Source organism: Monodelphis domestica, chromosome 1, assembly GCF_027887165.1.
Source record: "Monodelphis domestica isolate mMonDom1 chromosome 1, mMonDom1.pri, whole genome shotgun sequence".
Lineage (NCBI taxonomy): Eukaryota > Metazoa > Chordata > Mammalia > Didelphimorphia > Didelphidae > Monodelphis > Monodelphis domestica.
Window position 1 is genome coordinate 535,025,485 of NC_077227.1, and position 27,985 is coordinate 535,053,469.

The window sequence follows — 27,985 nt, forward strand, 5'->3', positions numbered from 1 at the left end:
CAAAGGTCTAGTACAGGTGGCCTTACCCAAAAATATGGTATAGTACAGAAGAGTGCTAGACTGACTCAGAAAAACCTGTGTTTCTTACCAACTGCATAATTATGAGCAAGTTATTTAACCTTAATTTTTGGAACTATAAAGTGGGAATAACACTAGTTGCCTTCTCAGTGGCTCTGACGCTCAAATTAGACGAATTTATGTATTTATTAAACATTAGCTGCCAAATAGATAATGGAAATGCAGATCAAAAAAAAAATTAAAGAAAAGTAAAAGACCTTGCCCTTCAGGAATTACAGTCTAAGTAGGAAGAAACATGTAAACAGTTAAGTAAACACAAAGCATATGCAAAATAAGGAAGAGGTCATAGATAGATCTCTTTTGGTAATGAATTATATAAACCAGAGGGATACTGATGATCAAAACAGTAGTAATAATGTGTATAAAGCATCCTGCAAGCTTCAAACATATATAAATGGAGTGCATACTCCTCAGATAAATTTTTAACACTTAAGTCACATGCTGTCTCATTTTTTCTTTGTATACCCAGCACCTAGCAGAGTACTCTGCAAATAGGAGACTCTTAATAATAATTTTTAATTGAATGCTATTATATCTCCCCTTCCATCATTCCTTAGTAGAGGTGGAGGGAAAAAGAGATATAATGATTAAAAAGTTAGCCAAAAATCTCCAACTGAGGCTTTTTTCTTCAACTGCAAATAGGTTTAAATGATTGCTCAGATTAAATGGTGAGACTGGAGTCCGAAAGTCTTGAGATCCTGAGATACTCAATTAGTTGCTGTGAGTCTGGGCAAGTAACCTAACCTCTTTCTAGTTCAGTTTCCTCAACTGTAAAATAGAGTTAACAACAGTATTACCTTCCAGGATCGTGAAGATAAAATCAGATATCTGAAAAGTTCTTAGCCTGTCATGTAGTAGGCGCTTAATAAATACTTAGTCCCATTTTTCTTTCCTTGGAGCCTGTGGCTCTGGAGAAATCGGGAAGTCTTGGTGGGAGGAGGAAGACAGAGGCGGGGCAGGGATCAGGAGAACAAAAGCAAGGCAGAGTTAAACTTAAAGACAGGCTGGGCCCCGGAAGCGTAGGAGGTCCAACTATGCCCAAAGGAGGCTGGGCTTTTGGGCTTCTGGAAGAGACACAAATCACCCTCCAATTCTCGTAACTACCCAGCCCCACCATCTGCAGTGAGGCTTCGGGTGGGTTTAGGGAATCCAAGTGCCACACCTTCCTGTTTCTAGTTAGTCTCTCTTAAGGTGGTAGCTTCCACCTTTCCTCACACTCCCACTTCTCAACCTGGCTCTTTTCCAGTCTGAGAGTGGTCCAGGGGCAGATTCCCCTAGGTCTGACCTTTGGCCACACTGGGCAACCGGCCACGTGCCTACCTCCCTGATTGGCCGCTACCGTACCCGCCCTCCAAGCTTGCCCAATGGGAGAGCCCAGCGCCGCACGAGGATTCCGGAAGCACCGGATAGTGGCAGTGGCTGGGATCCCTAACAGCTGTCCCCAGGCGCTTGGCGCCATGAGAGGCCTGGGGCCCGGACTGTCAGCGCAAAGGCTCCTGCGGCTCCGGCCCCGGCTTCCCACCCGGCCCCGGCCACGACGACTTGGGGGCCCCGGGGCTACCCTGGAACGGGCAATGGATGAACTGCTGGGCCGCACTGTGCCTCAGGCCCCGGCCTATGAACTCCGAGAAAAAACACCCGCCCCAGCCGAGGCTCAGTGCGCTGACTTCATGCGTTTCTACGGTGCCCTGGAGGGCGCGAGCCAGCGGGCCGAGCTGCTGGGCCGCCTGGCGCGGGGCTTCGGCGTGGACCACGGACAGGTGGCGGAGCAGAGCGCGGGAGTACTGCGCCTAGGGGCGGCGGTGGGGGGCGCGGCCGCGGGGACCCCGTTCGGGCCGGGGCCAGGTGTTTCCTCGTTGCCCGCGCCTCCCCCGCGAGAGCCTGGCGCCCTCCTTCACGCGGAGGACCGGCTTCGCTATGCACTTGTACCGCGCTATCGCGGTCTCTTCCAGCACATCAGCAAGCTGGAGGGTGGAGTGCGCTTCCTGGTCCAGCTGCGCGCAGATCTCCTCGAGGCACAAGCCCTGAAGATAGCCGAGGGGCCTCACGTCCGGGTAAGGAAGGACGCTAGCCCAGCCTGTCAGTGCCCCGGGGCGTCAAGGTCAAATTAGGCGCCCTGGCTGCCCATAGTCCGGTCCTTTTCCCTTTGTCCCTCTTTATCCTTTTTCTGTCTAGTTCCAAGACAAGAAACACACCGCCCCATCACCCCTCCTCCATGGACTAGAATCAATAAACAAGCGTTTTTTAAGCACCCGTGTCAAGCATTATGCTAAGCACTGGAAAGTACTGAAACGAAAATGACTGTCCCGGACATACTCTGATGTACGGTGTTTTATGTGTTTAATTAAAAAAAAAAAAACATACACTGTTGTTTCATAGGAGATAGATGTGAAAGGGACCTAACTAGATCATCTGGTTCTTTAAAATACAAAGGAGAAAACAGACCTGGGGAGACTTGGGCTTTTCAGTTACTCTTTTGCCATCAGTGGTAATTGTGCTGTATATAATGTAAAAAACCATGACCTGGATTTTTGAACCAGCCCAGCCACCAGTAAAGGTGGAATAAGTCAACAAGCATTTATTAAGCACCTTCTATGTTACATGCTGCTTTGCACTTGAGACACAGACAAAAAACAATCGTTGCTTATAAGGAGTTCATCTTTTGGGAAAAAAATTCTATACACATACCAGGATATTGAGGAAGTACTAATAGCTGGGGCTTAGGGTTTAAGGATCTGGAGCAGCAAAGGAGTTAAATTGGGTGGAAAAGGAGCTGAGAAAAAAAAAAAAACCTTTGAGGAGGGAGTACATTTCAGGCTTAAAAGACAATCTCAGCAAAGGTCTGGATATGTGATCTCTCAAGAGCCCCTTGAAGATAGGGACTAAATTTAGGATTTTATTAGGATAAAGAATTTCTTTCTGGGTAAATTCCTAACAGTGCAGTTCAGCACTTTCTCTACAGCTTAGAGTCACCTAGAACACTGAGAGGCTAAGAAATTTGCCAAGTTTCACAGCCAGTATGTGGCAGAGGCAGGATTTTAATTGGGATCTCCTAGCCCCTGGTCAGTTCTCTGTAGATCCAATATGATAAGCTGTTCTTAAGATTTCTGAATTTTCCTGAATGTTGGATGTACCTGTAGTGTAGTGGAAATGAGCTTTCAAAAATGAATACCTAGATATAGTGCAAGCAGGTCATGTGACATTAGACCTGTAACTTAAATCTTTTTAGAGCCTTATTTTTCTCAATTGTAAATGAGAATATTAGACTAGATAATTTTTAAGGACCCTTGCAATATGCTATACAATATGATTTTGATCTTTGGAATAGAGCCAGCCTAGTATAATGGATAGAAAGTTGGTTTCCTATCAAGTAGACTCAGTTCAAGATCAAACTGACATAATACTGGCCATTCGAACCTGAGGACATCATTTAACCTCTCATCATGTTAGGTAATTTGAAAACTAGAAATTCCAGAGAGAAGTTCCAGAGTACCAACCTACATTGGTAGAGGGAATTTTCTTCATTCAGGAGCAATGGTGACAGCTAAATAAATACTTGTTAGCTTGAGTAACTGTTTTTACTTTCTGGGAAAAGATGACATCACTGAAAACAAAAACTACCTGAGCTTAGTGAAGCAATTTTTTCTCCCCTTTATTAGTGCTAGTTATGGAGGAACTGGTTGTCTGCACCTTTAGAACAGGATAAAACTCTAGATAGTGTGTGTTTGGTATATAGATCATGTGTACACACCTTTGAGAATCAGTGTAATGTAATGGAAACAGGACCGGATGCTGGATTCAGAATTGTTCAGGTTGTATCTGCTCAGCCACTTATTTACTATATAAACTTAACAGGTCACTTGATTTTCTGAGCCCAGTTCTGCAGTAAAATTCTCTACCTACACTCACAGAATAATTGAGGCAGTCAAATAAAAATGACTATATATATATGTATATATATATGTAAAACCCAAATAAACTATTTATATTGTTATTCTTGGATAAGATAAACTTCACCATTAGTGGGGTTTTTTTGTTTGTTTATTCATTTGTTTTCAGTTAAATAACAAACATGCATTCCTAAGGCATCTTGGCCATGTGTTGAAAATGTTTCTCTTTATCATTTTATTTTCTTTTTAATTGCCTCCATATTTTGATTCCTATAAAATTGTAAAGAGCATCTTATAGTTATTGAGTAGATATTAGTTACAAAGTGGCAAAAAAACGAGTGGTGGTTGATACTGATAGTTGTTTAACTTGTCTTCAAACTTTCAATTCCTAGTCTACCTAAAAGTTATGCTTCCTAATTCTGCTAGTTCTGCTTGTTCCTTTATACTCAGTTGAGAACTAAAGTTAAAAACAGGTTTTACCATCATATACGACATACATACATATCACATACACTAAAAAAATATTCCCTGGGACCCACTACAAAGCTTATATATGTTACTCCATAGGAAATTCTCTCATAAGGATCCTATTTAATTTTTTTTGTATGTACAGTTCTAGGGATCTTGGCTATTTGATTTTTAGGCACACAGATTAGAAGCAAAAATGAGGTATGAGTAATGGATACTAAGAACGAATTATTGCTACTTCTTATCTCCCCTGATTTTTAGGGGAGGATCAAAATATAGTAGTCTGGAGCCATTTAGTGTAGCAACATACTCTGGAAAGCATATAATATAGCTCCTGAGGATAGTATTTATTTGATAATTGATAGTCACAATGTTAAACTATGAAAAATTAAAAAAAAAAACTTGAATTCTATTCAGTGTGCCCTATCAAATGGTTATAGAAAGATTCTTATCAACATTGACTAACATAAAATTTTAGCCCTTGTTGAGGAGTGGGGGATAGGAAGGATAATAATCCTTCCAACATCTTTGCCAAAATTCAGCACCTTTTTCCAACATATGTGCCTTCAGATCACTGACAAGTTTTATTGTCAATAGATAACACTTTTCCAGATGAAAAAAAAAATATTGCATGAGGTCAAATCATGCTCCAATGCTCCCTTAATGATGTCTCCCTTAATAATGTCTCTACATACTGCCTCCCTATATAAAATGTAATAGAGAAGATGTCCCAAAAATCTTAGTGTAATATTTGATAGCTAGGATGATTATGAATGATTTGAGTTGACAAATTTGTAAAAAAAATTATAAACTTTATCCCATTAAAATGATATCAAGAAAGCATCAATAAAACAGGTCAATATTAATCTATAAGTGATTGTTGAACTACATTATCTTTATCTTTACAAAATTTTTTTGAGAATAATCTTCTCATGCATCAAAAGTTACCTTGAAGGTTTGAAAAGGAACTAACATGGCTTTACAAATACAAATTTATAGTCACACAACTGCCTGAAAAGTATATAAGCTAACAAGAACCCATGATATTTGCTGTTTAATGACTTTAAAAGTATGGTAATTCAGAAGAATAAAATAAGCCTTAAAAATTTTCCTCCAAAAAGATTTTGCCATGTAAAATTTATTAAACATTTAACAGAAATTCAGTGACTGAAATTCAGTTCATTGACTATACAATTGCCACTATTAAGTAAAGTATTAAACATGGAGGTCACTAAACAAAGGGGCAGCTAGTGGTGCAGTGGATAGAGTGTTGGACCTGGAGCCTGGAAGATTCATCTCCCTGAGTTCAAATCTGGTCTCAGATACTTACAGTGTTTCTCTGGGAAAGGTACTTCACTTTGCCTCACATTTACCCATTAGCGAAATGAACTGGAGAAGGAAATAGCAAATCACACCAGTATCTTTGCCAAGAAAAGCCCAAATGGGATCATTAAGAGCCAGATAGAACTGAAATGAATGAATAACAACAAACTGCACAAAGATGTTTGTCACCATCATGGAAGCTATCCAGTGCAGAGACTGAAGGGAAAAGGGTTTTTCCTTATTGATATTGTAAGATCCTATATGCAGATGACATGACATTGTCCATCAAGTTTCAGTTTCCTAAATGAGATCTGTGACCATCTAAATAAGTTTGGCTTATCAATAAAGGTAAAATCAAGTATATAAAGAACGCCAATTGTCTAGACTACATTCTATTGGACAGCCACGCTGGATTGCTAGTTCATCATCTTAAATACTAAAAGCAAATGAACCAGAATTAGAAAGAGAGAAGCAGGCTAGGTTGTCTTTTTCTAATTGTCATTGATGGAACAAAGAGTTTGTTATAGAATTATTTATAAATTTTCCATTTTTGAGGGTGAATATATAATTATATATTTAATAATATGAAATTTCATTTCAGAAACATTAATTTTCCTTGGTGTAGAGAATATTGCTGTAATGTCAAAATGGTAATTGGAATAAATGATTAAATATAGAAGGCTATTGTTCTATCATATGATGGCTTTGATTCATAGGCAGTTTTATATAACCTCTCAGAGGCATGCAATGGCTCAATTCAATCTTGTTCTTGTGCTCTATCCAGCTCTATATTCTGTGCTGCTATATATATTTAGAGTTGAGCCCTAAAGTATGAGTTTGTTACTCATAAGACAAGTCGCTAACTGATAACATAAAAGTGATTACAAATCCTAATCATTTACTAAAATTTGTATTTATTTGAATTCATTATATTAAAATATAATATTTGGAAATCACAATAGCCCATGTATTGAATTTATTAATTTAAGTACATTATAAGATATCTTACTCTGTGTCCATATGATGGAATCTTTTTTGTTTCTTACTAGTCTATTTATAAGGACATTTATTTTGATCCTTTTCTGTCATGATATCTACTTAATCCTGGTAGTTCAAGTTACTTTTTTCAGTCACACCTAAAAAATATGTTCATAGAAATGCCTATACTCTTAATTTCTGTAGTTCTAAGATATTAATTTGTTTGTTTGTTTTAAACCCTTCCATCTTAGAATCAATACTGTGTATCGATTCCTAGGCAGAAGACTGGTAAGGGCTAGGCAATGGGGGTTAAGTGACTTTCCCAGGGTCACATAGCTAGGAAATGTCTGAAGTTAGATTTGAATCCAGGACCTCCTGCCTCTAGGCCTGGCTTTCGAAATCCACTGAGCTACCCAGCTACACCCTTGGATAATTATTTAGACCAATTCATTTAGTACTGAAATGATCTGAGAGAACTTGTCAAGTGTCTTAATATATTATCTCATCTATTGTGAAAAACTCCTTCCCAGCTATTTTCCTTTTTTTCTTAGTCTCCTAGGTGTCACAGTAGATAGAACGATGGACCAAGAGCTAGGAAAACTTAATTTGATACTCCCTTGCTCTACGACCCTGGGCAAATCACTTATTTCAGTCTACCCAAGTTTCTCATCTGTAAAATGGGGATAATAATAATAATACCTATTCGCCAGGCTTGTTGTGAGGATCAAATGAGATAATAGTTGTAAAGCCCTTTGTCTTAAGGAGTTCTATAGATGTTAGCTATTTTCTTTAAACTGACACTGAAAATTTAATTAGATGTTTCAATATTTTAATAAATTCCCTGCACTATAGAATTGCTAGTTACCTTTTCTAAATTAGGTATAAGGGGGCAGCTGGGTAGCTCAGTAGATTGAGAGCCAAGCCTAGAGACAGGAGGACCTAGGTTCAAATGTGGCCTCAGACATCTCCCAGCTGTGTGACCCTGGGCACTTAACCCCCATTGTCTAGCCCTTACCAGTCTTCTGCCTTGGAACCAATGCACAGTATTGATTCCAAGACAGAAGGTAAGGGTTTAAAAAAATTAATGTAATCTTTATTTGTTGAAAATTATATTTTCAGTTATTGTTATATTATAATAATGTATGATTGAGATGATGTACTCTTGAAACCATTGAGAGATTAATTTACAAAATACACAAGTGTCAAGACACAAAAGAATAGAAAAATAGTTATTATATACACATTAAAAAGGCAACTAATCTTCCAATATCAATTCAGATATGTTGGAAACATCCAGAGAAGCCAAACCCCAAGTGGTTTGTGTTACCAATCATTTTTTCCATGAATCATTGAAACATGGGAAGGACCCCAGAAATTCTTCAAATAAATTCTCAAAATATTAGAATCCTACTGGGGGAAAAAAATAAAAAGGCAGTCAAGCAAATTCTAGTAACTTGTCGTATATGTCTAATTTTTCATCTTTATAAAATATTTAAGAATAATTTCCCTATTGCTGAGGGTATTCTCAATGAAAATAAAAGGCAAAAAACAAGCAGACTTTCACAAATAATTCTTTGCAGAAGACCGTATCTTTACAATTAGACAATAAATAAAAAGTAAATATAATATTTTTCTATATTTGTTTTATTTTTTAAAAAACCATAATAGAGGAAATCTTTTCCTTCAGGATTTCTTCTTCTAACAAGAAGCCTTTCATGTTTTGCCAAGTCAAAGAATTGAAAGCAACCTCGGAGGACACCTAGTCCAACCAATACCTAAATATAAATCCCTAGTACTTTACACTATATAATAGTTATCAAGTTTTTTCTTGAAGACCCCCCCCCCCCACCTCCTCCAGATAAGGGAGGAAAACACTACCTTTTACTTCATTCCAATTTAGGAATTAATTAGTTCCAATTGTTAGGAAAATTTTCCTTACCTCAAGCCTAAATTTACAAGTTTTATCCATTGATCTTCTTTCTGGGATTAAGCAAAACAAGCTTAATCTCTCTTCTACATGGCAGCCCTTTAGACACCTTTTCTTTTGTTTTCTCTAAGAAAACTCCTCTCTTGGCTAAAAAACCCCAATTCCTTCAACCAAAACTCATAAGCCCATTCTGGCTCCTGTTATCAAGCCATTTTCATTTTAAGTTTCAGTGGCCTTTCCTAAAAATCTGGTATCCATAACTGAACATAGTTCTTTAGATACAATTTGATAAAGACAAAATATAATAGGACTACCATCTCCCTAGTCCTACACTAGGATTCTGTCTTTCCCTTAATACATTAGCTTTCTTGGTTGCTTTATCACACTGTTGATTGATATTGACCCTGTAAAACACAGAGATCCTCAGGTTTTTAACTGAATTGCCTGTTACTCCACAGGTTCCCTTTCTTGTATCTGGAAAGTTGATTTTTAAAAAATCTTTATAAGAATTTACATTTTTCTTACGGGTTTTTTCTTAATTTGACTCTGGCCTATAGCCATTTGATATCTTTTTAGATGTTGTTTTTGGCATATTAGTATATTGATTGATAGCTTTATGTTATCTACAAATTTAATAAGCATGCTGTCTATTCCTGTAGCCAAATATTGATAAAAATATTAAATAGAAAAAGACTAGCCATATGTCCTCGAGTCACTCCATTGGGGAACTCTGCACTGTGACATCAAACCATTAATTAATACTCCAGGGTCATGCTCTTTAACCATTTCTTCTTTTTTATTTATTTAACAGTACTGTTGAATAGCCCATATTTCTCTATTACAAGACTATCAGAAGAGACTTTGTCAAATGTTAATTGACCCAGCAATACCTCTGTTGGGCTTATTTTCCATGGTGATGAGGAAAAAAGGAAAAGAACTATTCATTCAAAAATACTTGTAAGCAGCTCTTTGTGGTAACAAAGAACTGGAATATACACATCAGTTGTGGAATGGTCAAACAAGTTGTACCATATGATTATGCTGGAATACCACAGCTCTGTAAGAAGTGACAAGCTGGTTAATTTTTTTAAACATGGAAAAAACCTACAGGAAATTATAAAGAGTGAAATGAGCAGAACCAAGAAAGCATTATATACAGCAACAGAAATAGTATTTGAAGAATGACTTATGTATGGCTACCTCCAGAGAAAGAAATGATAAATAGTAATAATTGCAAGACATAATTTTATATATACATATATCTTTTTTGTAAAGTGATGCCTTCTTTGATGAAGGAAGTTACCTATGTATTAAAATCAAGCTAAAGTATATAGTATGCATCTGATCTACCAGTCAAGTAGTCTTGCCAACAAAATCAAATGAGGTTAATCTATAACTTATACTTGAAGCCATGTTGGTAATTTGTGAGCAGTTTGGCAGGGGACAAATTGTTGAAGGACTTGAATACCAGGAGTTTGCTTATTCTACTGTGACCAGGGAGGAGCTACTAAAGATTTTTGAACATGAGGGATAAATTGTATACAAAATGGCATTTTAGGAAGATTATTATATTGTAAATGTTCAGAATAGATCAAAGACAAGAAACACCAGAAAAAGTGGAGACCTGTTAGAATACTCTACAAATAAGTTGAGAAGTAAAATGGAACACAATTAACAATTTGATTAGGAAGATAAAGATTGAGAAGCATTGCATTGAAAAAGAGTAATGAATAGAACTTATTATCATATAGATTGTGGAGAAAAAAGAAAAGAGTAGTTATATATAATTTGAAAATTCATAGAATTTGCAACTGAGAGAAATACTCCAGTAAGAAGAGGAATTTGGGGAGTTTTGGTTTTTAAGGAAAAAATTATCTGGTTTTTAGACATTGAATCAAATTACTAGAGAGACTTCTAAGTGATGATATTCACCATAAAAAGCATTTTCAAATATAGGAGTGGAATTCACTGAAAGAGCTTAGTTTAGAGGGATTTGGGACTGATTTTGTCTTCATTAGTATTTCAAAGATCTTTGATTTTATTAGAAATACACTGATATATTGAAACTACCTATAACTTAAATAGTCTTTAAGAAATCCTAGAAATGATTATTATCATTATTGTCACTAGAGATAATAACAGAACTGTCTTCTTGAAAAGGAAAGCCTGTGGCATCTGAAGTAAACAGAGTTGGCAGTCAAATATAAAGTGAACCTTGTGGAATTCTGTGATCTAAAAGAGAAAGCAAGATTTTGTTTTATCAAATACAGCAAATTATATTTTTGAACTTAGTATTGATGATAAATAAAGAATAATGCCTTTGATTCACATAAGTGGTATTTTTTTCCCAATAATTTTATTAAATTCTGAAGCTTTGAACCACAAGTTCAACAACTGTCTTAAATGTTAGAATTGAGCAGTGGAACATTGTAACCTTTAACCTAAATTACCAGTCCTTATGTGTCAGTGTCTCATATTATAACTTTTAAACCATAACTGAAGATACATTTGAAAAGGTGGTCTATCTTGCTTAACGAAGTCTAAGAAAAGGTAGAAATTTTATAATAAGAATAAGCATGTGAGAATAAGATAAATGCCAGTAGCAAGTGAATAAGTAACATAATTGACAATGCCTATATAAAGTTCAGTCATTCTATTCTGAATCCTTTTAGGTAATATTTTATTTTTCTTACCTGCCATTGATCTCCTGGCATTGTTATACTTTATATTATTTAGAGAATAATCTTCCTTATTTCCCTCTCATATTTTTCATAGTCCTACAAAATCTTGTAAATTTCGCTTTCCCCAAATTTTGCAATATTTCTATTATGTTGAGGAGGACTTTGTTAAGATGAGTAGTCTTCCTTTTAAATGGAAGTCAAATCTTTACAAAAGGAAACTAATTTTAAAACTTGGTGTTTTGTAATGACTATTGAAATTCATATTTAGGCACTTGGCTCCCTTTTGGAGAGTAGAAGACCAATTAAATTAGTGCCATGAAGGATTTGATATCCATGATAATTTGAATATGCTAAAGTGCTTTGATAGCTTTGAATCACTAAAAAAATTTTTTTGAAATGTATTTTTATATTACTTTTTTATTTCAAGATATATGGGAGAAACATAGTGAAGTTTAGTTAATTTATGATTGGTGTCATAGTTTTCAAAAACATTGGTCCCTTTTATCCTTTTTAAGCAATGTTGGAGAAAAATTACAGAGAGTTTATAAAGAAAGATATGAACCTATTCCTTGGAAATATTAAAATCTGCCTTCCGTTCTTAATTAGCCAAATTGCACACTTGGAAAATAAATAAGAGAGGTGACCTTGTTCCAGTAATGTAATCTGAAACCCCTAAAGGAAAGATAGAAGGCATAGGAAAGACAATATGACTTGCTTTACCAATCTAGTAGTCCTTTATAAGGTAAAATTTTTTTTAATAAAGTTCACCATAACATAATAAGTCCACAATATTTTTTTTAACATGAGAAATACATTTTCATACATTAAAGGGTATTTTCAACTCTGGTTTTTAAAAATAGAGCCATCTGTTAACAGTGTTAGGTCATAAGGATAGTTTGGTAAAACCATGTCACCTAGTATATAGTCTCACTGGAAACCTAAAGCAGTTGAGATTTTAGGCACTTCTCCTCCTAGGGGAGATGCCAGTGGCATATCTGAATGGAAAATTCTTTTCCCACCACTTTCTTGTTCAGGCTTATCACATTCACTAGTCTTCTTTTAATTTAAAATAGAAAACATCATTTTTAAGGTCCAACAAATCTCCAGGATTAGTGTAACACCTAGTGTTTTCGCTTACAGCACTGGATATTTTTTTTTATCACAGTTTCACCTAAACTATAAAATTATTCTTTACTCTTCTTGCTGATGGACATCTTCAATTTATTATAATTTTAATTTTTAAAATAAGTTTTTTTTCCAAAATTAGACTAAATAAAATGTCATTTCCTTATTGTGTATATATGTGAAAATGTTTATGTATATATACACACACATAAAGCAGGATTTTCTATAAAACTGCAGATCCATATTTCATTTCTTTTTAAATATAGAACAAATTGAACATAATAGTTATGAAACATCCTGTCTTTCTATGATTCATTTTTTTTCTTTTAAACATTATTTTATTTGGTCATTTTCAAACATTATTCATTAAAAACAAAGATCATTTTCTTTTCCTCCCCCCCCCCCCCATAGCCGACACGCGATTCCACTGGGTATCACATGTGTCCTTGATTCAAACCCATTTCCATGTTGTTGGTATTTGCATTAGGGTGTTCATTTAGAGTCTCTCCTCAGACATGTCCCCTCAACCCCTGTAGTCAAGCACTTGCTTTTCCTTGGTGTTTTTACTCCCAGTTTGTCCTCTGCTTGTGGATAGTGTTTTTTCTCCTAGATCCCTGCAGATTGTTCAGGGACATTGCATTGACACTAATGGAAAAGTCCATTACATTCGATTGTACCACAATTATCATTCTCTGTGTACAATGTTTTCCTGGTTCTGCTCCTTTCACTGCATCATTTCCTGGAGGTTGTTCCAGTCTCCATGGAATTCCTCCACTTTATTATTCCTTTTAGCACAATAGTATTCCATCACCAACATATACCACAATTTGTTCAGCCATTCTCCAATTGATGGGCATCCCCTCGTTTTCCAATTTTTGGCCACCACAAAGAGTGCAGCTATGAATATTCTTGTACAAGTCTTTTTCCTTTTTATCTCTTTGGGGTACAAACCCAGCAGTGCTATGGCTGGATCAAAGGGCAGACAGTCTTTTATCACCCTTTGGGCATAGTTCCAAATTGCCCTCCAGAATGGTTGGATCAATTCACAACTCCACCAGCAATGAATTAATGTCCCTACTTTGCCACATCCCCTCCAGCATTCATTACTTTCCTTTGCTGTCATGTTAGTCAATCTGCTAGGTGTGAGATGATACCTCAGAGTTGTTTTGATTTGCATCTCTCTGATTTTAAGGGATTTAGAACACTTTTTCATGTGCTTATTAATAGTTTTGATTTCTTTATCTGAAAACTGCCTATTCATGTCCCTTGCCCATTTATCAATTGGAGAATGGCTTGATTTTTTTGTACAATTGATTTAGCTCTTTGTAAATTTGAGTAATTAAACCTTTGTCATGGGTTTTTATGAAGATTGTTTCCCAATTTTTTGCTTCCCTTCTGATTTTAGTTAATTGGTTTTGTTTGTACAAAAAACTTTTTAATTTGATGTAGTCAAAATTATTTATTTTACATATATATATTTCTAAAAGATGCTTAGGGGAGACCTCTTTTTTTCTTTTGGTACCCTATCTTTATACCCTCCCTCTTCCTTCCACCCACCCATGCTAAATAGGAAGGAAAAAATTAAAATAAATAAAGGCTCTATAACAAATATAAAAAATAAAGGAAAAATATTTCCAAATCGCCATAGAATATGTCCAATAATTTTTGTCATATTGTGCATCTTGAGTTTATCACCTTTCTGTCAGACAATAAGCAGCATATTTCTAAAATTGTGTTTGGTTGTTGGATTTTTCAGAGATCTTCCAAAGCTATTTTTCTTTGTAATAGTGTTACCGTGTAAATTGTTCTTCTGGATCTGCTCAGTTCTATCAATTCATACTTGGCTTCTTTTTTCTGAAGCCATTCCTTTCCTCACTTATTATGGCAAAGTAAAAATTCCATTGTATTTGTTTATTGATCATAGTTATTGAATAACAATAATGGAAAATAGCTAGCATTTTAATAACATGTATTACATGGTACCAGGCACTGTTCTAAATGCTTTGCAGATACTTAATTTTGTCACACAGATAGTATATATCCAGGGCCAGATTTAAACTCAGATCTTCCTGTTTGCTGACCCCAATGCTCTGTTCATTCTTAACTGCCTTTAGGTAGCAGAAGACATGAGTTTAAGTTTTTGCCTCTGACACCAACTAGCTAGCCTCTTATTTGCCCAGTCACTTTTCTAAGCTTGAAAATTTCAAAGAAACTGAGGCCTCTCCTACTCCCTCCTCCAGGAAACTGTTTCTCAGAGATCTCTTGGCAAAACACATTCACTCTAAATTCTGGGATGAAATCTTTATGTACTTTTGGTAGAAACTCTTGTAGTAGATGTAGGGGGAAATTTCAGGGGAAGTAGGGAGAGGGAAATACTTTGTGCCAACAGAGTACTTTCTAAAAATGATTAGTTGATAGAGCACTGACCTTGAAGCCATGAAGACCTAAGTTTGAATCATGATTTTCATGGTACTTTGATGATTCTTAGATTCAAATATGTGTTTGTGAATGTTTGTAAATAACTATATCTATATCTATATCTATATCTATATCTACCTCCTCATTCCCCAAGTCTTGATACTCAGTTCTCGTGACCTCCACTCTAACTTAGCAACACAGAGATGGTCACAAACTTGACCTTACCATCACCCCAGATATTCCACTTCCATGCTCATGAAATAAAAAATTATTTATTTTATCTTTTAACATTCAATCTTTCTCTGTTTGCCTCCTCTTCCTCCTTTCCTTTCACCTGGATTTTTTGTCTGGGATTTTTCTTTTGCATTAATAATTCCTCTCTCAGCTCATCTCTACTTCTTTTTTCCTTCTCTCTGCTTGAATCATTATACTGTTATCCATCATTGTCAACCTAAGCATGTGACAATAAAGGCGGCAAACAGCTGTCATTCTTTTTTTTTTTTAAATATATTTTATTTGGTCATTTCCAAGCATTATTCGTTAAAGACATAGATCATTTTCTTTTCCTCCCCCCCCACCCCCCATAGCCGACGCGTAAGTCCACTGGGCATTAGATGTTTTCTTGATTTGAACCCATTGCTTTGTTGATAGTATTTGCATTAGAGTGTTCATTTAGAGTCTATCCTCTGTCATGTCCCCTCAACCTCTGTATTCAGGCAGTTGCTTTTTCTCGGTGTTTCCACTCCCATAGTTTATCCTTTGCTTATGAATGGTGTTTTTTTCTCCTGGGTCCCTGCAAGTTGTTCAGGGACATTACACCACCACTAATGGAGAAGTCCATTACGTTCGATGATACCACAGTGTGTTTGTCTCTGTGTACAATGTTCTCCTGGTTCTGCTCCTCTCGCTCTGCATCACTTCCTGGAGGTTGTTCCAGTCTCCATGGAACTTCTCCACTTTATTATTCCTTTTAGCACAATAGTACTCCATCACCAACATATACCACAGTTTGTTCAGCCATTCCCCAATTGATGGGCATCCCCTCATTTTCCAGTTTGGGGCCACCACAAAGAGCGCAGCTATGAATATTTTTGTACAAGTCTTTGTGTCCATTATCTCTTTGGGGTACAGACCCAGCAGTGCTATGGCTGGGTCAAAGGGTAGATATTCTTTTAGCACCCTTTGGGCATAGTTCCAAATTGCCCTCCAGAATGATTGGATCAGTTCACAACTCCACCAGCAATGAATTAATGTCCCTACTTTGCCACATCCCCTCCAGCATTCATTACTTTCCTTTGCTGTTATGTTAGCCAATCTGCTAGGTGTGAGGTGATACCTCAGAGTTGTTTTGATTTGCATCTCTCTGATTATAAGAGATGTAGAACACTTCTTCATGTGCTTGTTAATAGTTTTGATTTCTTTATCTGAGAACTGCCTATCCATTTCCCTTGCCCATTTATCAATTGGAGAATGGCTTGATTTTGTGTACAATTGATTTAGCTCTTTATAAATATGAGTAATTAAACCTTTGTCAGAGGTTTCTATGAAGATTTTTTCCCAATTTGTTGTTTCCCTTCTGATTTTAGTTATATTGGTTTTGTTTGTACAAAAGCTTTTTAGTTTGATGTAGTCAAAATTATTTATTTTACATTTTGTGATTCTTTCTATATCTTGCTTGGTTTTAAAGCCTTTCCCCTCCCAAAGGTCTGACATGTATACTATTCTGTGTTTACCCAATTTACTTATGGTTTCCTTCTTTATGTTTAAGTCACTCACGCATTTTGAATTTATCTTGGTGTAGGGTGTGAGGTGTTGATCTATTCCTAGTCTCTCCCACACTGTCTTCCAATTTTCCCAGCAGTTTTTATCGAATAGTGGATTTTTGTCCCAAAAGCTGGGATCTTTGGGTTTATCGTATACTGTCTTGCTGAGGTCGCTTTCCCCCAGTCTATTCCACTGATCTTCCTTTCTGTTTCTTAGCCAGTACCAAATTGTTTTGATGACTGCTGCTTTGTAATATAGTTTTAGGTCAGGGACTGCAAGGCCCCCATCATATGTGTTTTTTTTTCATTATTTCCCTGGATATCCTTGATCTTTTGTTCTTCCAAATGAACTTTGTTATGGTTTTTTCTAAATCAGTGAAGAAGTATTTTGGTAGTTCAATGGGTATGGCACTAAATAGATAAATAAGTTTGGGTAGGATGGTCATTTTTATTATATTGGCTCGTCCTATCCATGAGCAGTTAATGTTTTTCCATTTGTTCAAGTCTAGTTTTAGTTGTGTGGCGAGTGTTTTGTAGTTGTGTTCATATAGTTCAACAGCTGTCATTCTTAAGAATACGTAATAGATATTAAATTGAATTGCTGTTATTTTAAAATTTTTTTATATTTTTCCAGATTACATGTAGATAGAATTTTAATAATATTTTTCTGACATCTTGCAATCCATATTTTCTCCTTCATTCCCATGCTTCCCTCCTCCCTGAGATAGCAAATAATATGATATAGGTTGTACATGTCATCATGCAATATACAATTCCATATTTATTATATTGTAGCTATTATATATTTGTAAAATATGAGAGGGAAAATGGCATTAATTATATAAAAAGGTTGGAATGGATTATATTTAAAATAGGGTCTCCAGGAATTTAATTTATTCCAAAGATATTTATTTATAATTTATTTACAAAATATAGAAAGAATAAAGTAGGAAATGAGAGAGAGGATAGGGTAAGATATCTAGCCTAAGCACTAAGAAATTTACTTCCGGTCCCTGGAGTTACTTTCAACCAGACTCAGCAAAGCCAAGGACCTGGGGAAAACTCTCACAAGAGGTAGCCTCTTCTTCAGAGAATCTTCAGATTCAGTCTTCAGAGAATCCAGGAAAGAAGTCAGCTCTTTTCACTCACAATGTGTCAGTCCAAAGGAAGAGATTTTACAGACAGCCTCACCAGGAACAGGATCTTAAGGTCCAGTCAACAGATTCTTCACCAGCCTCCACTCCAAAGAATGAAGAACTCCCAGTAGAACTGACTCAGGAAGTTGTAATTCCCTTTTAAAGACATTTTCTTTTGCATCACTTCCTGTGCCTTCCCTCTACCAATCACAGTTGAAGCTTTGCTTTAAGACTGCCCAGGGGCAGTTATTTTAATTCTGATTCATCACCCACTATTGCACACGTGAGTCACAGACCTCCCCCACTCAAGTATGAATGGAGTGTTTACACCTTTGGAGAGTAAATCTAAAAATGGGCAGGGTTTATAATTTAATCTCCACAATCAGGAGAGAGTTAAATTTAATCTTCACATAACCATAACATTTCTATTTTTACTTTAAATTGCTTAATGAACATTTTCTCATTTGAGCCTCATAGCCACGTGGCTCTGTGAGATTATGCTATAAGAATTATTATTCTTGTTTTATAGAAAATTAATACCAATTTATTAAGGGTCACACAGCTAAGAAGTAGCAACAGAACTTAACCTAGGTGTCCCAGTGCCAAGTCTTATAATATTGTCTACTTTGTAAAATTTATATTTTATTCCAGATAGTGAATTGATTCATTATTGTGTTATTCAATGTTGTTACAGTTAAAAGTTTCCATTTAGGTAACTCAGGTAAAATGAGCCAATTAGAGGCCTAATCCTATTCATATTCCAACTTCTAGGGTTAGAATAATGTCAGAAAAATAGTTGTGTCCTCTTCTTATGTGTTCAGAGAAATAGATTCCAAGACTACCTTTGATATAACCTAATGATTCACACTTTGCTATTACAAGAATGACATTGACTCTGATTTCCTGATCTAAATTATTTAATGCTAGTTCTCTTCTTTTTAGGAAATGAATGGAGTGCTGAAGAACATGCTCTCAGATTGGTTTTCTACAGGATTTTTAAACCTGGAACGTGTTACCTGGCATTCTCCTTGTGAAGTTCTACAAAAAATCAGTGAGTAAGTATCTAGTATTCCCAGCCCTTGATTAGCTCAGATAAAGTTAAAACTATCTTCAAAGTACATGTTTCTGTGCCATGCAAAAAAAAAAAACCAGTAACAAAATGACTGTATACTTAGTGTAAAGAGTGAGGTCATGTGAAATGGAAAGAGGAGGCTAATCAGTTGAAAACAAAGATATAAATATATGAGGTCCTACATATGTGTATGGGTGTGGATATATATATATTTATTTGTGGATTTATAAATATATATATAACACTTTATGTATATATACATATATTTGAAGGTAAAATAATTATTTTTTGGAAATGAATTTTTAAGAGAGAACCACCATTGTACACAATCAAGTATTCATTGAATTGAACATATATATTTGTGTGTGTGTGTGTGTGTGTGTATATATATACACATGGTGTCCCAAAAGACTTAGTGAAGTATAGACAAATAAAATATGTAGGTTCCCAAAAGGAAATTTCATGTAATTATCACTATAATTTTCCTCCTACCCAGAATTATGTAAATTTTATTATTATATTACAGTAAAATACTGTTGTTGCCAGTTTAGGATTATAGAATTTTATCAGTTACTAAATCTAGAGAAAACCTGAGAGATCCTCTAGTCCAGTGTTCTGGAATAAAGTCATGAGAATTCTACCCAGATGAAAGTTAAAGGATTGAAAATGAATAACCATAGTACTTTGAAATCAGCCTCAAAATATATTGCACTGCAAAGAAAAAAAGAGACTTTGTTGGCTATAGCTAAGGCAATCTATAGTAGATCCTAAGGGCTACACTAACCCAAAATGCTGACTGCTTTTATTTTAGAAAGTAAACTCAGTCTGAAAGATATACCAAAAGGATAATACTGAAGGAATTAAAAAGATAAATGTCCATAGCATTAGAAATTAGCTCAAACATATGTTTTACTACCATGGTAAAGAGAGAATTTTGTTGACTATTACTATATTTGAATAGATTTTTATTTTGAAGTGTGATACTGGATTATAGTAATCATAACTTTTGCTATATTAAGGCTTAGTGTATTACTTGAGAATTTTTTAAGGTTGGGTTTTTGTTGAGGGAGAGGGTGAAGAGGTACAGACTTGAATTTGTGGTTTAATTGATGTGAACAACTTCTATTGAGAGTCTCTACTAATACTGAGCAACAACTATTCTGCAACTCTAGTTTTAGAGAGGCCTAATGAACTCAAAGCTTAAGTGACTTGTCTAGGTTTAGCAGTATGTGTCAAAGATCGGTTTTAACACTAGCTTTCAGATGGACTCTGTGATAGCCTATTCCGTGCTTCCTCTCAGTTTAACGTTGTATAATATATTATATATTATGTGTTATAATTTAATAGCATTAAATTTTAATAACATTTATAATATATGATATGTTATTATAATTTAACACCTTATACATAATAATTGCAGCTCATTTTCAGCATTGCTAGAATAAAAATGCTTTGGTTGAATTTTTATATTCTAGATAGAGGTGAACATCAACTAAAACTCTGTTTTACAAGTTGTTGTTTTATTTATTTTTTAGCTAATTTAGCAGTACACAAAAATCAACTATTATTTTGCCTTTTTAAAATTTTCAGGTGTGAGGCTGTACATCCTGTCAAAAATTGGATGGACATGAAGCGACGTGTTAGTTCATACCGAAGATGCTATTTTTTTTCTCACTGTTCAACACCCGGGGAACCACTGATTGTTTTGCATGTAGCATTGACCAATGAGATTACCAACAATATCCAGGTATCCTTTCTGACAACATTCAATATAGAATAAGCACCACCAAACATCCTACATCTAACTATTCCCTAATCTAGGATTGCTTTTTTCCCATTTTTTTTACCATTGTGCATGTCATCTCCACATTTTTCCATCTCCTAGTCTAGCCCATCTATGGATATTGGCATCATTTCCCTCTTTTATGTCCCACTTCAGGTAATACTTTTTCCTTTGGTGGACTTCTGTATAGTTAATCATTTTAAAGATTCATTATTTGTATATCTGGTCATTTCACCTATTTGATAGTAAGGACCTTAAAAGTAGTTATTCTGTTACTTTTCATCTTTGTTTTTCCAGGGCTTTGGGCACAGTAGATATTTAAATTGTTTTAATTAACTTAGATAATTTTTTAATTATAATCTATAATAATCTATAATGATGTATGTAAAGTACTTCATTGATTGAACGAAATATATGTTTGTAGTACATTTATTTCAGAAAATTAAAAAAAATACACTAATTAATCCTAAGAGATGTTTAAACCCTCTACTAAACTAGGAAAAATTCCAGTGAAAGAAGAGTAGTATTGATGGCCAAAGAAGAAGGAAAACTCATAAACTAATCATTCAACATTTTAGTGTTTATTATGAGCTGTAGGCAGGAGGAAGCATATGGAAGAGAATATAAAGTAACTAAAACAAGAGCTATGGGGTGGGTATATACTACAGACCATCTGATGAAAAGAGAAATAAAATGAGGAATTGCTGATGTAAGTCACAGAACAGATACTGCAACAGAATATAATTGTGATGGAATTACTTTAGCTGTCTCTACAGTTTTTCACAGTAACTCCATGAATAGAATAGCTGATAATTCCTCACATAGTTAATAACATTATCCTTCACAAAGTGAATGAAGTAAAAAGAACTCCATGTGAATGCCATCTTAGAATGAATAGGGGAAATTCATATGTAGTTCAGTATATAACCCATGCTTTAGAAGAATAAATTTCAAAACATTCAAAGAGGTCAGATAAGGTCATATCACATGAGACTAACTCAAGAGAGATGTAAAATTTTTAAGAACAAAATTCTTGTGAGGGAATTACAAATTATTCCATTGCAGCAAGGGAAGAAAGGAATATGTCTTAAGTACCCCAAATGACTTAATGAAAACTTATCAAGAAATTGAGCACAGATTTTAAGAGGACATTATCAGAAATTAAATAGATAAAATATAATAGAACTGGTAGTTAACTGATTTTGACCTGTTTTCCTGATATTAACACTTATAAAATCAAGATAGATATATAAAATGTTAAATGTTTAGTGCCAAAAATGTTTTTTGCATGTTTTTTCCCTAATGGAGAATAAAGGAGAAAGGGTAAATTACAAATATGAATGTAACATAATCCTGCAAGACTTACTAGAAAAGCAACAGCCTCGAATTAGCTAATAAGATAAATAATAAAAAGAACAAGACATTTTTAGTTTTGAGGAACCAAAAAGAAGTATGTAGAAGAAATAGTTACAAGAAAACTGAAACTCAAATAATGAAATCTTCAGCATGGCTAAGTACATTTATCAAGAGCAATCCATCTAACTCTGATAACATTTGTAGATTGTCAACCTGGAATTGGTGATCTTTGAAAAGCTCAAAAAGAATATTTAAGTAATGAAATAGAGACTAATATGGCAATTGTAAAAAAAAAAAGAAGGAAATATATAAATTCTTCAAAGTATAAAACACTAAGTGTAAATTTCTGGGGAAATTCTAGAGTAGATTATTAAGTGGATAATTTGTGAACACTTAAGGAATTGGTCACCAATATGAAACATGGATTCACTAATAACAAATCTGCTTTCCTTTTTGAAGTCAGTCAATAAGTATTAAGTATCTGCTATGTGCCACAGATTAGGGATACAAAGAAAATCAGAGGATAGTCCTTGCTTTCAAGGAGCTAAGTGAAGACAGTATTAATAGACTAGTATTCCCCATCATAAGTCTTTCAGAAATGTTCCAGATCATTACATTGCTGAGAGTAGTCAAGTTTTCATAGATGATCATCATATAGTATAGCTTTTACTGTGTACAGTGTTTTCCAGATTCTGCTTATTTTAGATCCTGGAAGTGTCATAGATTGTTAGAACTCAAAAGAGACCTTAGAGATAATTAAAATCCAACTGTTCTTTTTAAAGATAATGAAACTCCTTGGAGAAGTAAAGTACTAGTATAGTGTCACCTACAATGTTAGGTCTAGGACTTGACACAAGGGTTTCTCCTTGACAAGGAGAATCTAGCATACCTAGATTTCATTAAGGCTTTTGACAAAGCCTCACTGAGTGTTAAATACTGATCAAAAAAATCTACAGAAATACAGAATTATATCAAGCTAATTAGAGGAAGAGTGACAGAAAGTACCTTAGGAATAATAGTCACAAACATGTGCACACTCAGCCCTTTTCCTCCTGTCTGTCTATGCTTGTGTTGGAATTTCTTTTTACTCTCTCTGCTTCTGCCATTAATTTTGTATTGAAATCCTATTTATCCTTCAGGGCCTTGCCTAGATATGATATGAAATTTTCCTGATTTGACATCCCCACAACCCCATAATCAGAAATGGTCTTTCTTTTCCTTCCAACAAAGCATTTTTTTTACCTTTCATATTCTTACCACATTTTATTCTGTAAACTTCATGAAGGCAGATTATCTTAATTGTATGTATAGTGAATCAGAGAAGCCAAATCAGAAGTATAGTGCTGTTCTTTATTTGCGTAACACTGAAATGTTTTAATAGAGGTAAAGATTTAGGATATCAAAGATGATTTAAGATTACCTTCAGATTGACTTTCACATTTCTATCAGCATTTAGTGAGATTTACATTTACAAGCATTTCTAGTTTAAATTTTCATATTTTGTAAGTGATTAAAATTTTAAAAATCCAGAGATAAATAGAAAATATTCCTAGAGCTATTTGGATTAGAAAAAAAGAAGAAAAAGTACCCAGCATGCTTTCTTAAGATTTTGTGGAAAAGTTGCTAGCCTTTCTTCTAACTACAAAGAGGCCTAGAGAGAGAAAAGACCTGAAGTTACAACAAAGCAATTTGCTTTATCAAAGAAAAAATTTAAAATAATAATATATAAACATTATAGCAGAGACTCTATAGAGACACAAAAACATGGAACTTTAATCCCATAAGAAAAAGTAAATTATAGGTCATGAAATTTAGTGCTAACAGATACTTGAAGTTCATTTAATCTGATACCCTCATTTTACAAATGAAGAAACTGATCCTTATATTGTGGTAGTACTTTACTGGTAAAATTATAAGGCTTTAATAATCAGTTCTCTAGTTGCCATTCCAGTAATCTTTCTCCTGTCCCTCATTGTTTCATTGAGGTCAAGCAACATTTTGTGTCTATAAATCTGCTTAGTTTATAGATTTCATTTTGAAATTTCATTCATTTCCCATTCTATAGCCCATACTTTACATTTTTTACAGCCCATAATTAAAGGATTAAAAATTGTTATGTGTGTCAATTAAATCATATTTACAAAAACATTATATATGTATTTTCAGACAATAGTGAAAGAGTTTTGTCCTCCGGAAACAGAAGACAAAAACAAAATTGTCACTGCGATTTTCTATTCTATCAGTTTGACCCAGCAAGGTCTACAAGGTGTTGAATTGGGAAGTTTCCTTATAAAACGAGTTGTTAAGGAATTGCAGGTAGGTGTGGTAAATAATAATAATATGGAAATCAGATTTTTTTGAATGTCTTCATCTTCATTGAGTGGGGTTTTGTTTGTTATTTTTATATGTGTTCATATGTATGTTATATACATGTTTTTATCAATCTCAGAATGATTCATGGGTTAACATTACCAACCAATGAACAGCATAGTTTTATTCTTTTATCATCTATTTATATGATATATTCCTTTGGTATGTTTTATGTAGTTGTGGTGGTTCAGTTATTTACAGTTATATTTGACTCTTCATGCCTCCATATGAGGTTTGCTTGGCAAAGCTAGTAGAATGTTTTACCATTTCCTTCTCCATCACATTTAATACATAAGGAGACCAAAATAAACAGAGTTAAGTGACTTGCCCTGCCGGGTCACATAGTATCTGAGGCTTGATTTGAACTCAGGAAGATGAATTCCTGATTCCATGCCCAACACTATTCTTTGCCCCACCTAGCTGCCCTAAGTTTCATGTATGGACATTTAATTTCTCCATCTGAATTCTAAACTTATTGGCACATCTCTTGTAGTTACTACTTTTGCATTCTTTTTCTTCCCATGATTATTCACAGTAAGCATTCAGTGAATGCTTGTTACATAACTAAAATATGAAAATTTGAGTAATATGAAGCCTTTACTGCCCCTTGAAAAATTTATTTGCACTGACTTTAGCTATCCATTTTTATTTGGATCGACCCCAAATGCACACCTTTCACTCAGAATCTGCCTGTCTTCTCTAGACAATTCCATTCACATGTGCTGCCTTCACCTTAAACTCAATTTAAGTCTAGACTCCTCATCATATTGGTATTAAACAGATTCTCCATTCTGACTCTGTCCTCTAACATGATAGTTGTCCTATACCATCCTTGCATCTTCTGCAAATCTGATATGCATACCATGTATTCATCTTAGGCTTTTAATAAAATATTAAACAGTGCAGGACCAACCCCAGATCTCTAAGGCACTCATTTCACTAGAGAATGGGTCTGATCATTCAACCAGAACCCCATCTTATGATGTTCCTCCTCCTATTTGGGATAATCTTCTTTCCATTTCCTTTAGTCTTACCTACCTTTAATTCACATCAGTTCCAATCTTTTTTAAGTCCTTCAGATAACTAAGCTCACTTTGATTTCCCCCTTCTCTTTTACTGTCCATTAAAAAAAAATTGTATTTGCCATTTACTTATTTAAATATTGTCACTTAACGTTTCCCATGTATTTCTTGATTTAACAAGTTGGTAATAGTTTACCATAGGAGTAGGTTTAGATTTTCCTTTATCTGCTCATCAGCACCCAGCAAAGGCTTTCTAAGCACTTGGTTCATATCTTTAAAGGAATCCTGAGATCATATCATTTCTTGGTATTATAGGAATAAATATATCCTACATAACGCTTCTGGGTGTTAGAAGGATAACTATTTCCTGCATGTTTTCTGGGTTTAGAACTGTGGTAAACATTTTGGGTTTTTTTAATTCTAATTTTTCCTTGACCTTTAAGTAGCATTGACCACCCCTCACCCCCATGCCTGTTTTCCTTAACAAAACATAACAAAACATTCCACTAGTTCTCTGTCTTTCTACTGCTTCTTTGATTCCTTTGCTAGATATCCTTTCTCCTCTCACTTCTAAAGCAATCTCTTCTTTTTCAGTGCTCTTTCCTTAAGCCATTTCAGCAGTCTTCATGACTTGTTAATCCCTATTCCCAATCCCCTCTTTCCAGCTGTCAAACTACATTTCTATTCAATTTAATAAACAGTAATTAAAAGCCATTATGTGGAAGTTGCTGTGCTAGGTGCTGGTGATACAGAAACAAAACAAAATACTTGCCGTCAAAGTGCTTATGTTCTTCTGGTGTTAATATAGCATGTATATACATCAATATAATATAAGATTATTAATGAGAGAACATTAACTATCAGTGAAATCTTCATGGAAGAAATGGTAATTATCTTTAAAGAAGATTCTGAAGTTTGAAATGAGGAAGGAAAGCATTCTAGACATAGATGATAGTCTCCAGTGCACAACTAAAGAAAATAGAACATTGAATTCAAGGAGCAATAAGCAATTTAATTTGGTTAGAAAATAGAGGATGTGAAAGGGAGAAGTATGAAATCATGATATCAACTAGGTAATAGTCAGATAGTAAAGACTTTATTTACATTCCAGTATGAGGAATTTTTATTTTATCAAGTACTAGGGAATACCTGGAGGATTTTTTGTTTATTTAATCAGAGGAGTTCTATAGTTGGAAACTCTGTGCAGGAAAACTTATTTATTTATTTGAAATCTATTAAAATAGTCCAGATGAGAAAATAAGTATCCATAGTAAGTAGGTGCTGACTATATGAGCAGAGACAAGGGAACGAATATGAGAAATGCTATGGAGTTAGAATCAGAAAGACTTAGTGAATATAGGGAATGAGATACAGGGAATTTCAAGAATACTACATTTGTAACCTGTGGAAGAGTCATGAAGGAAGGGAGAATTTTCATGCATGCAAGACAGAAAGCTGGGGACATTATCTGTCAATCAAAAAAAGAACATTCTCTGAGTGACTAGGAGAATGGTATTACCCACAACAGAAATAGGGAAATGTGGAATAAAATAATCATCAACATCTTAAATATGTTATTTCAAATGCCTAAGGGACTTCTAAGAATAACACTGTTCAGCAACTGAGTGATACTATCAAATTAGAGCTCAAGTGGTAAAAAGAGAGGTTTGGACTTACTGCACTCCAAGGTCCCATCTAGCTCTAAATCTATGGTCCTCTGATCATAAGGAAAACTATACTAAGTGAAATGAAGGATAATACAGCCAAGAAGCCAAGGAATGAACAGCAATTTTAGAGAACTGGGAGCATGAAGTAATGTGGAAACTAAGGCATGAAGGTGTCTGGAATTTAGCAATTAAAACTTGTTGGTAACATTGGAGAAAAGTTTCAGTGATGTGATGGAGCCAAATATCAGATTGCATGGGATCAAGGACTAGGTGTTGATACAGTGGAGGCAGACTTAAAGTGGATTTAGATGATTCTAAATATTTGATAGTTGCTTGGAGAAGAGTGAAAGGTTGACAGAGTCAATTCAATTTTTTTTTTTAAGATAAGAAAAACGAGCCTATTTTCTGCAGCACACAGGGAGCCAAGCCAGTCAATATAAAGAAAATCTCTAAGGTCCCTTCTGTCTCTGTGCATTTATGGCACTATACCTAATAAGTCCATATTTCAAATCAGTTATTCTAGACCCTAAAATTGAGCTATACTCTCTCCAAGTACCTTATACTATGACTAAAGATGATTAAGTGCATCCTTTTGGATCTTTGTGCATATTGTTCCTTTCACTTTAATGAAGCCTTTTCCTGTTTCCTACTCCTCTCCCTCACTGCCCCCTCCCCCATCCAGGAAATGATCTTTCTTTCCTAAGACTAAATTTAGGACTTTGTTTTTTAACATTTTTAAGCATTTGCATCTTTCTTGTTTCATGCTGTGTGTGTGCATGTTTGAATGAATGTAATATTATCTTCCCTTATTCTACATAAGATCTTTGAGAACCCAGGCAAATGAATTGTGTATTCATTCACACTTAGCATATTCTTCTTCTTATTTAATTCAATTAAGTAAAAAACATTTATTTTGTACCTACTGTAT

The 27,985-nt window shown here is 34.8% G+C and overlaps 1 protein-coding gene across 1 annotated transcript in view; it reads left to right on the forward strand.

The window, feature by feature from the left end:
• Positions 1-1,448: 1,448 nt before the first annotated feature.
• MLYCD (malonyl-CoA decarboxylase) overlaps positions 1,449-27,985 on the forward strand; it is a 30,069-nt gene continuing 3,532 nt past the window's right edge. The window contains exons 1-4 of the mRNA XM_007476131.3: positions 1,449-2,132; positions 18,730-18,842; positions 20,450-20,606; positions 24,165-24,314. Of these exons, the coding sequence (XP_007476193.2) occupies positions 1,536-2,132; positions 18,730-18,842; positions 20,450-20,606; positions 24,165-24,314 (1,017 nt within the window). The 5' untranslated portion in view covers positions 1,449-1,535. The remainder of the gene's footprint in view (positions 2,133-18,729; positions 18,843-20,449; positions 20,607-24,164; positions 24,315-27,985) is intronic.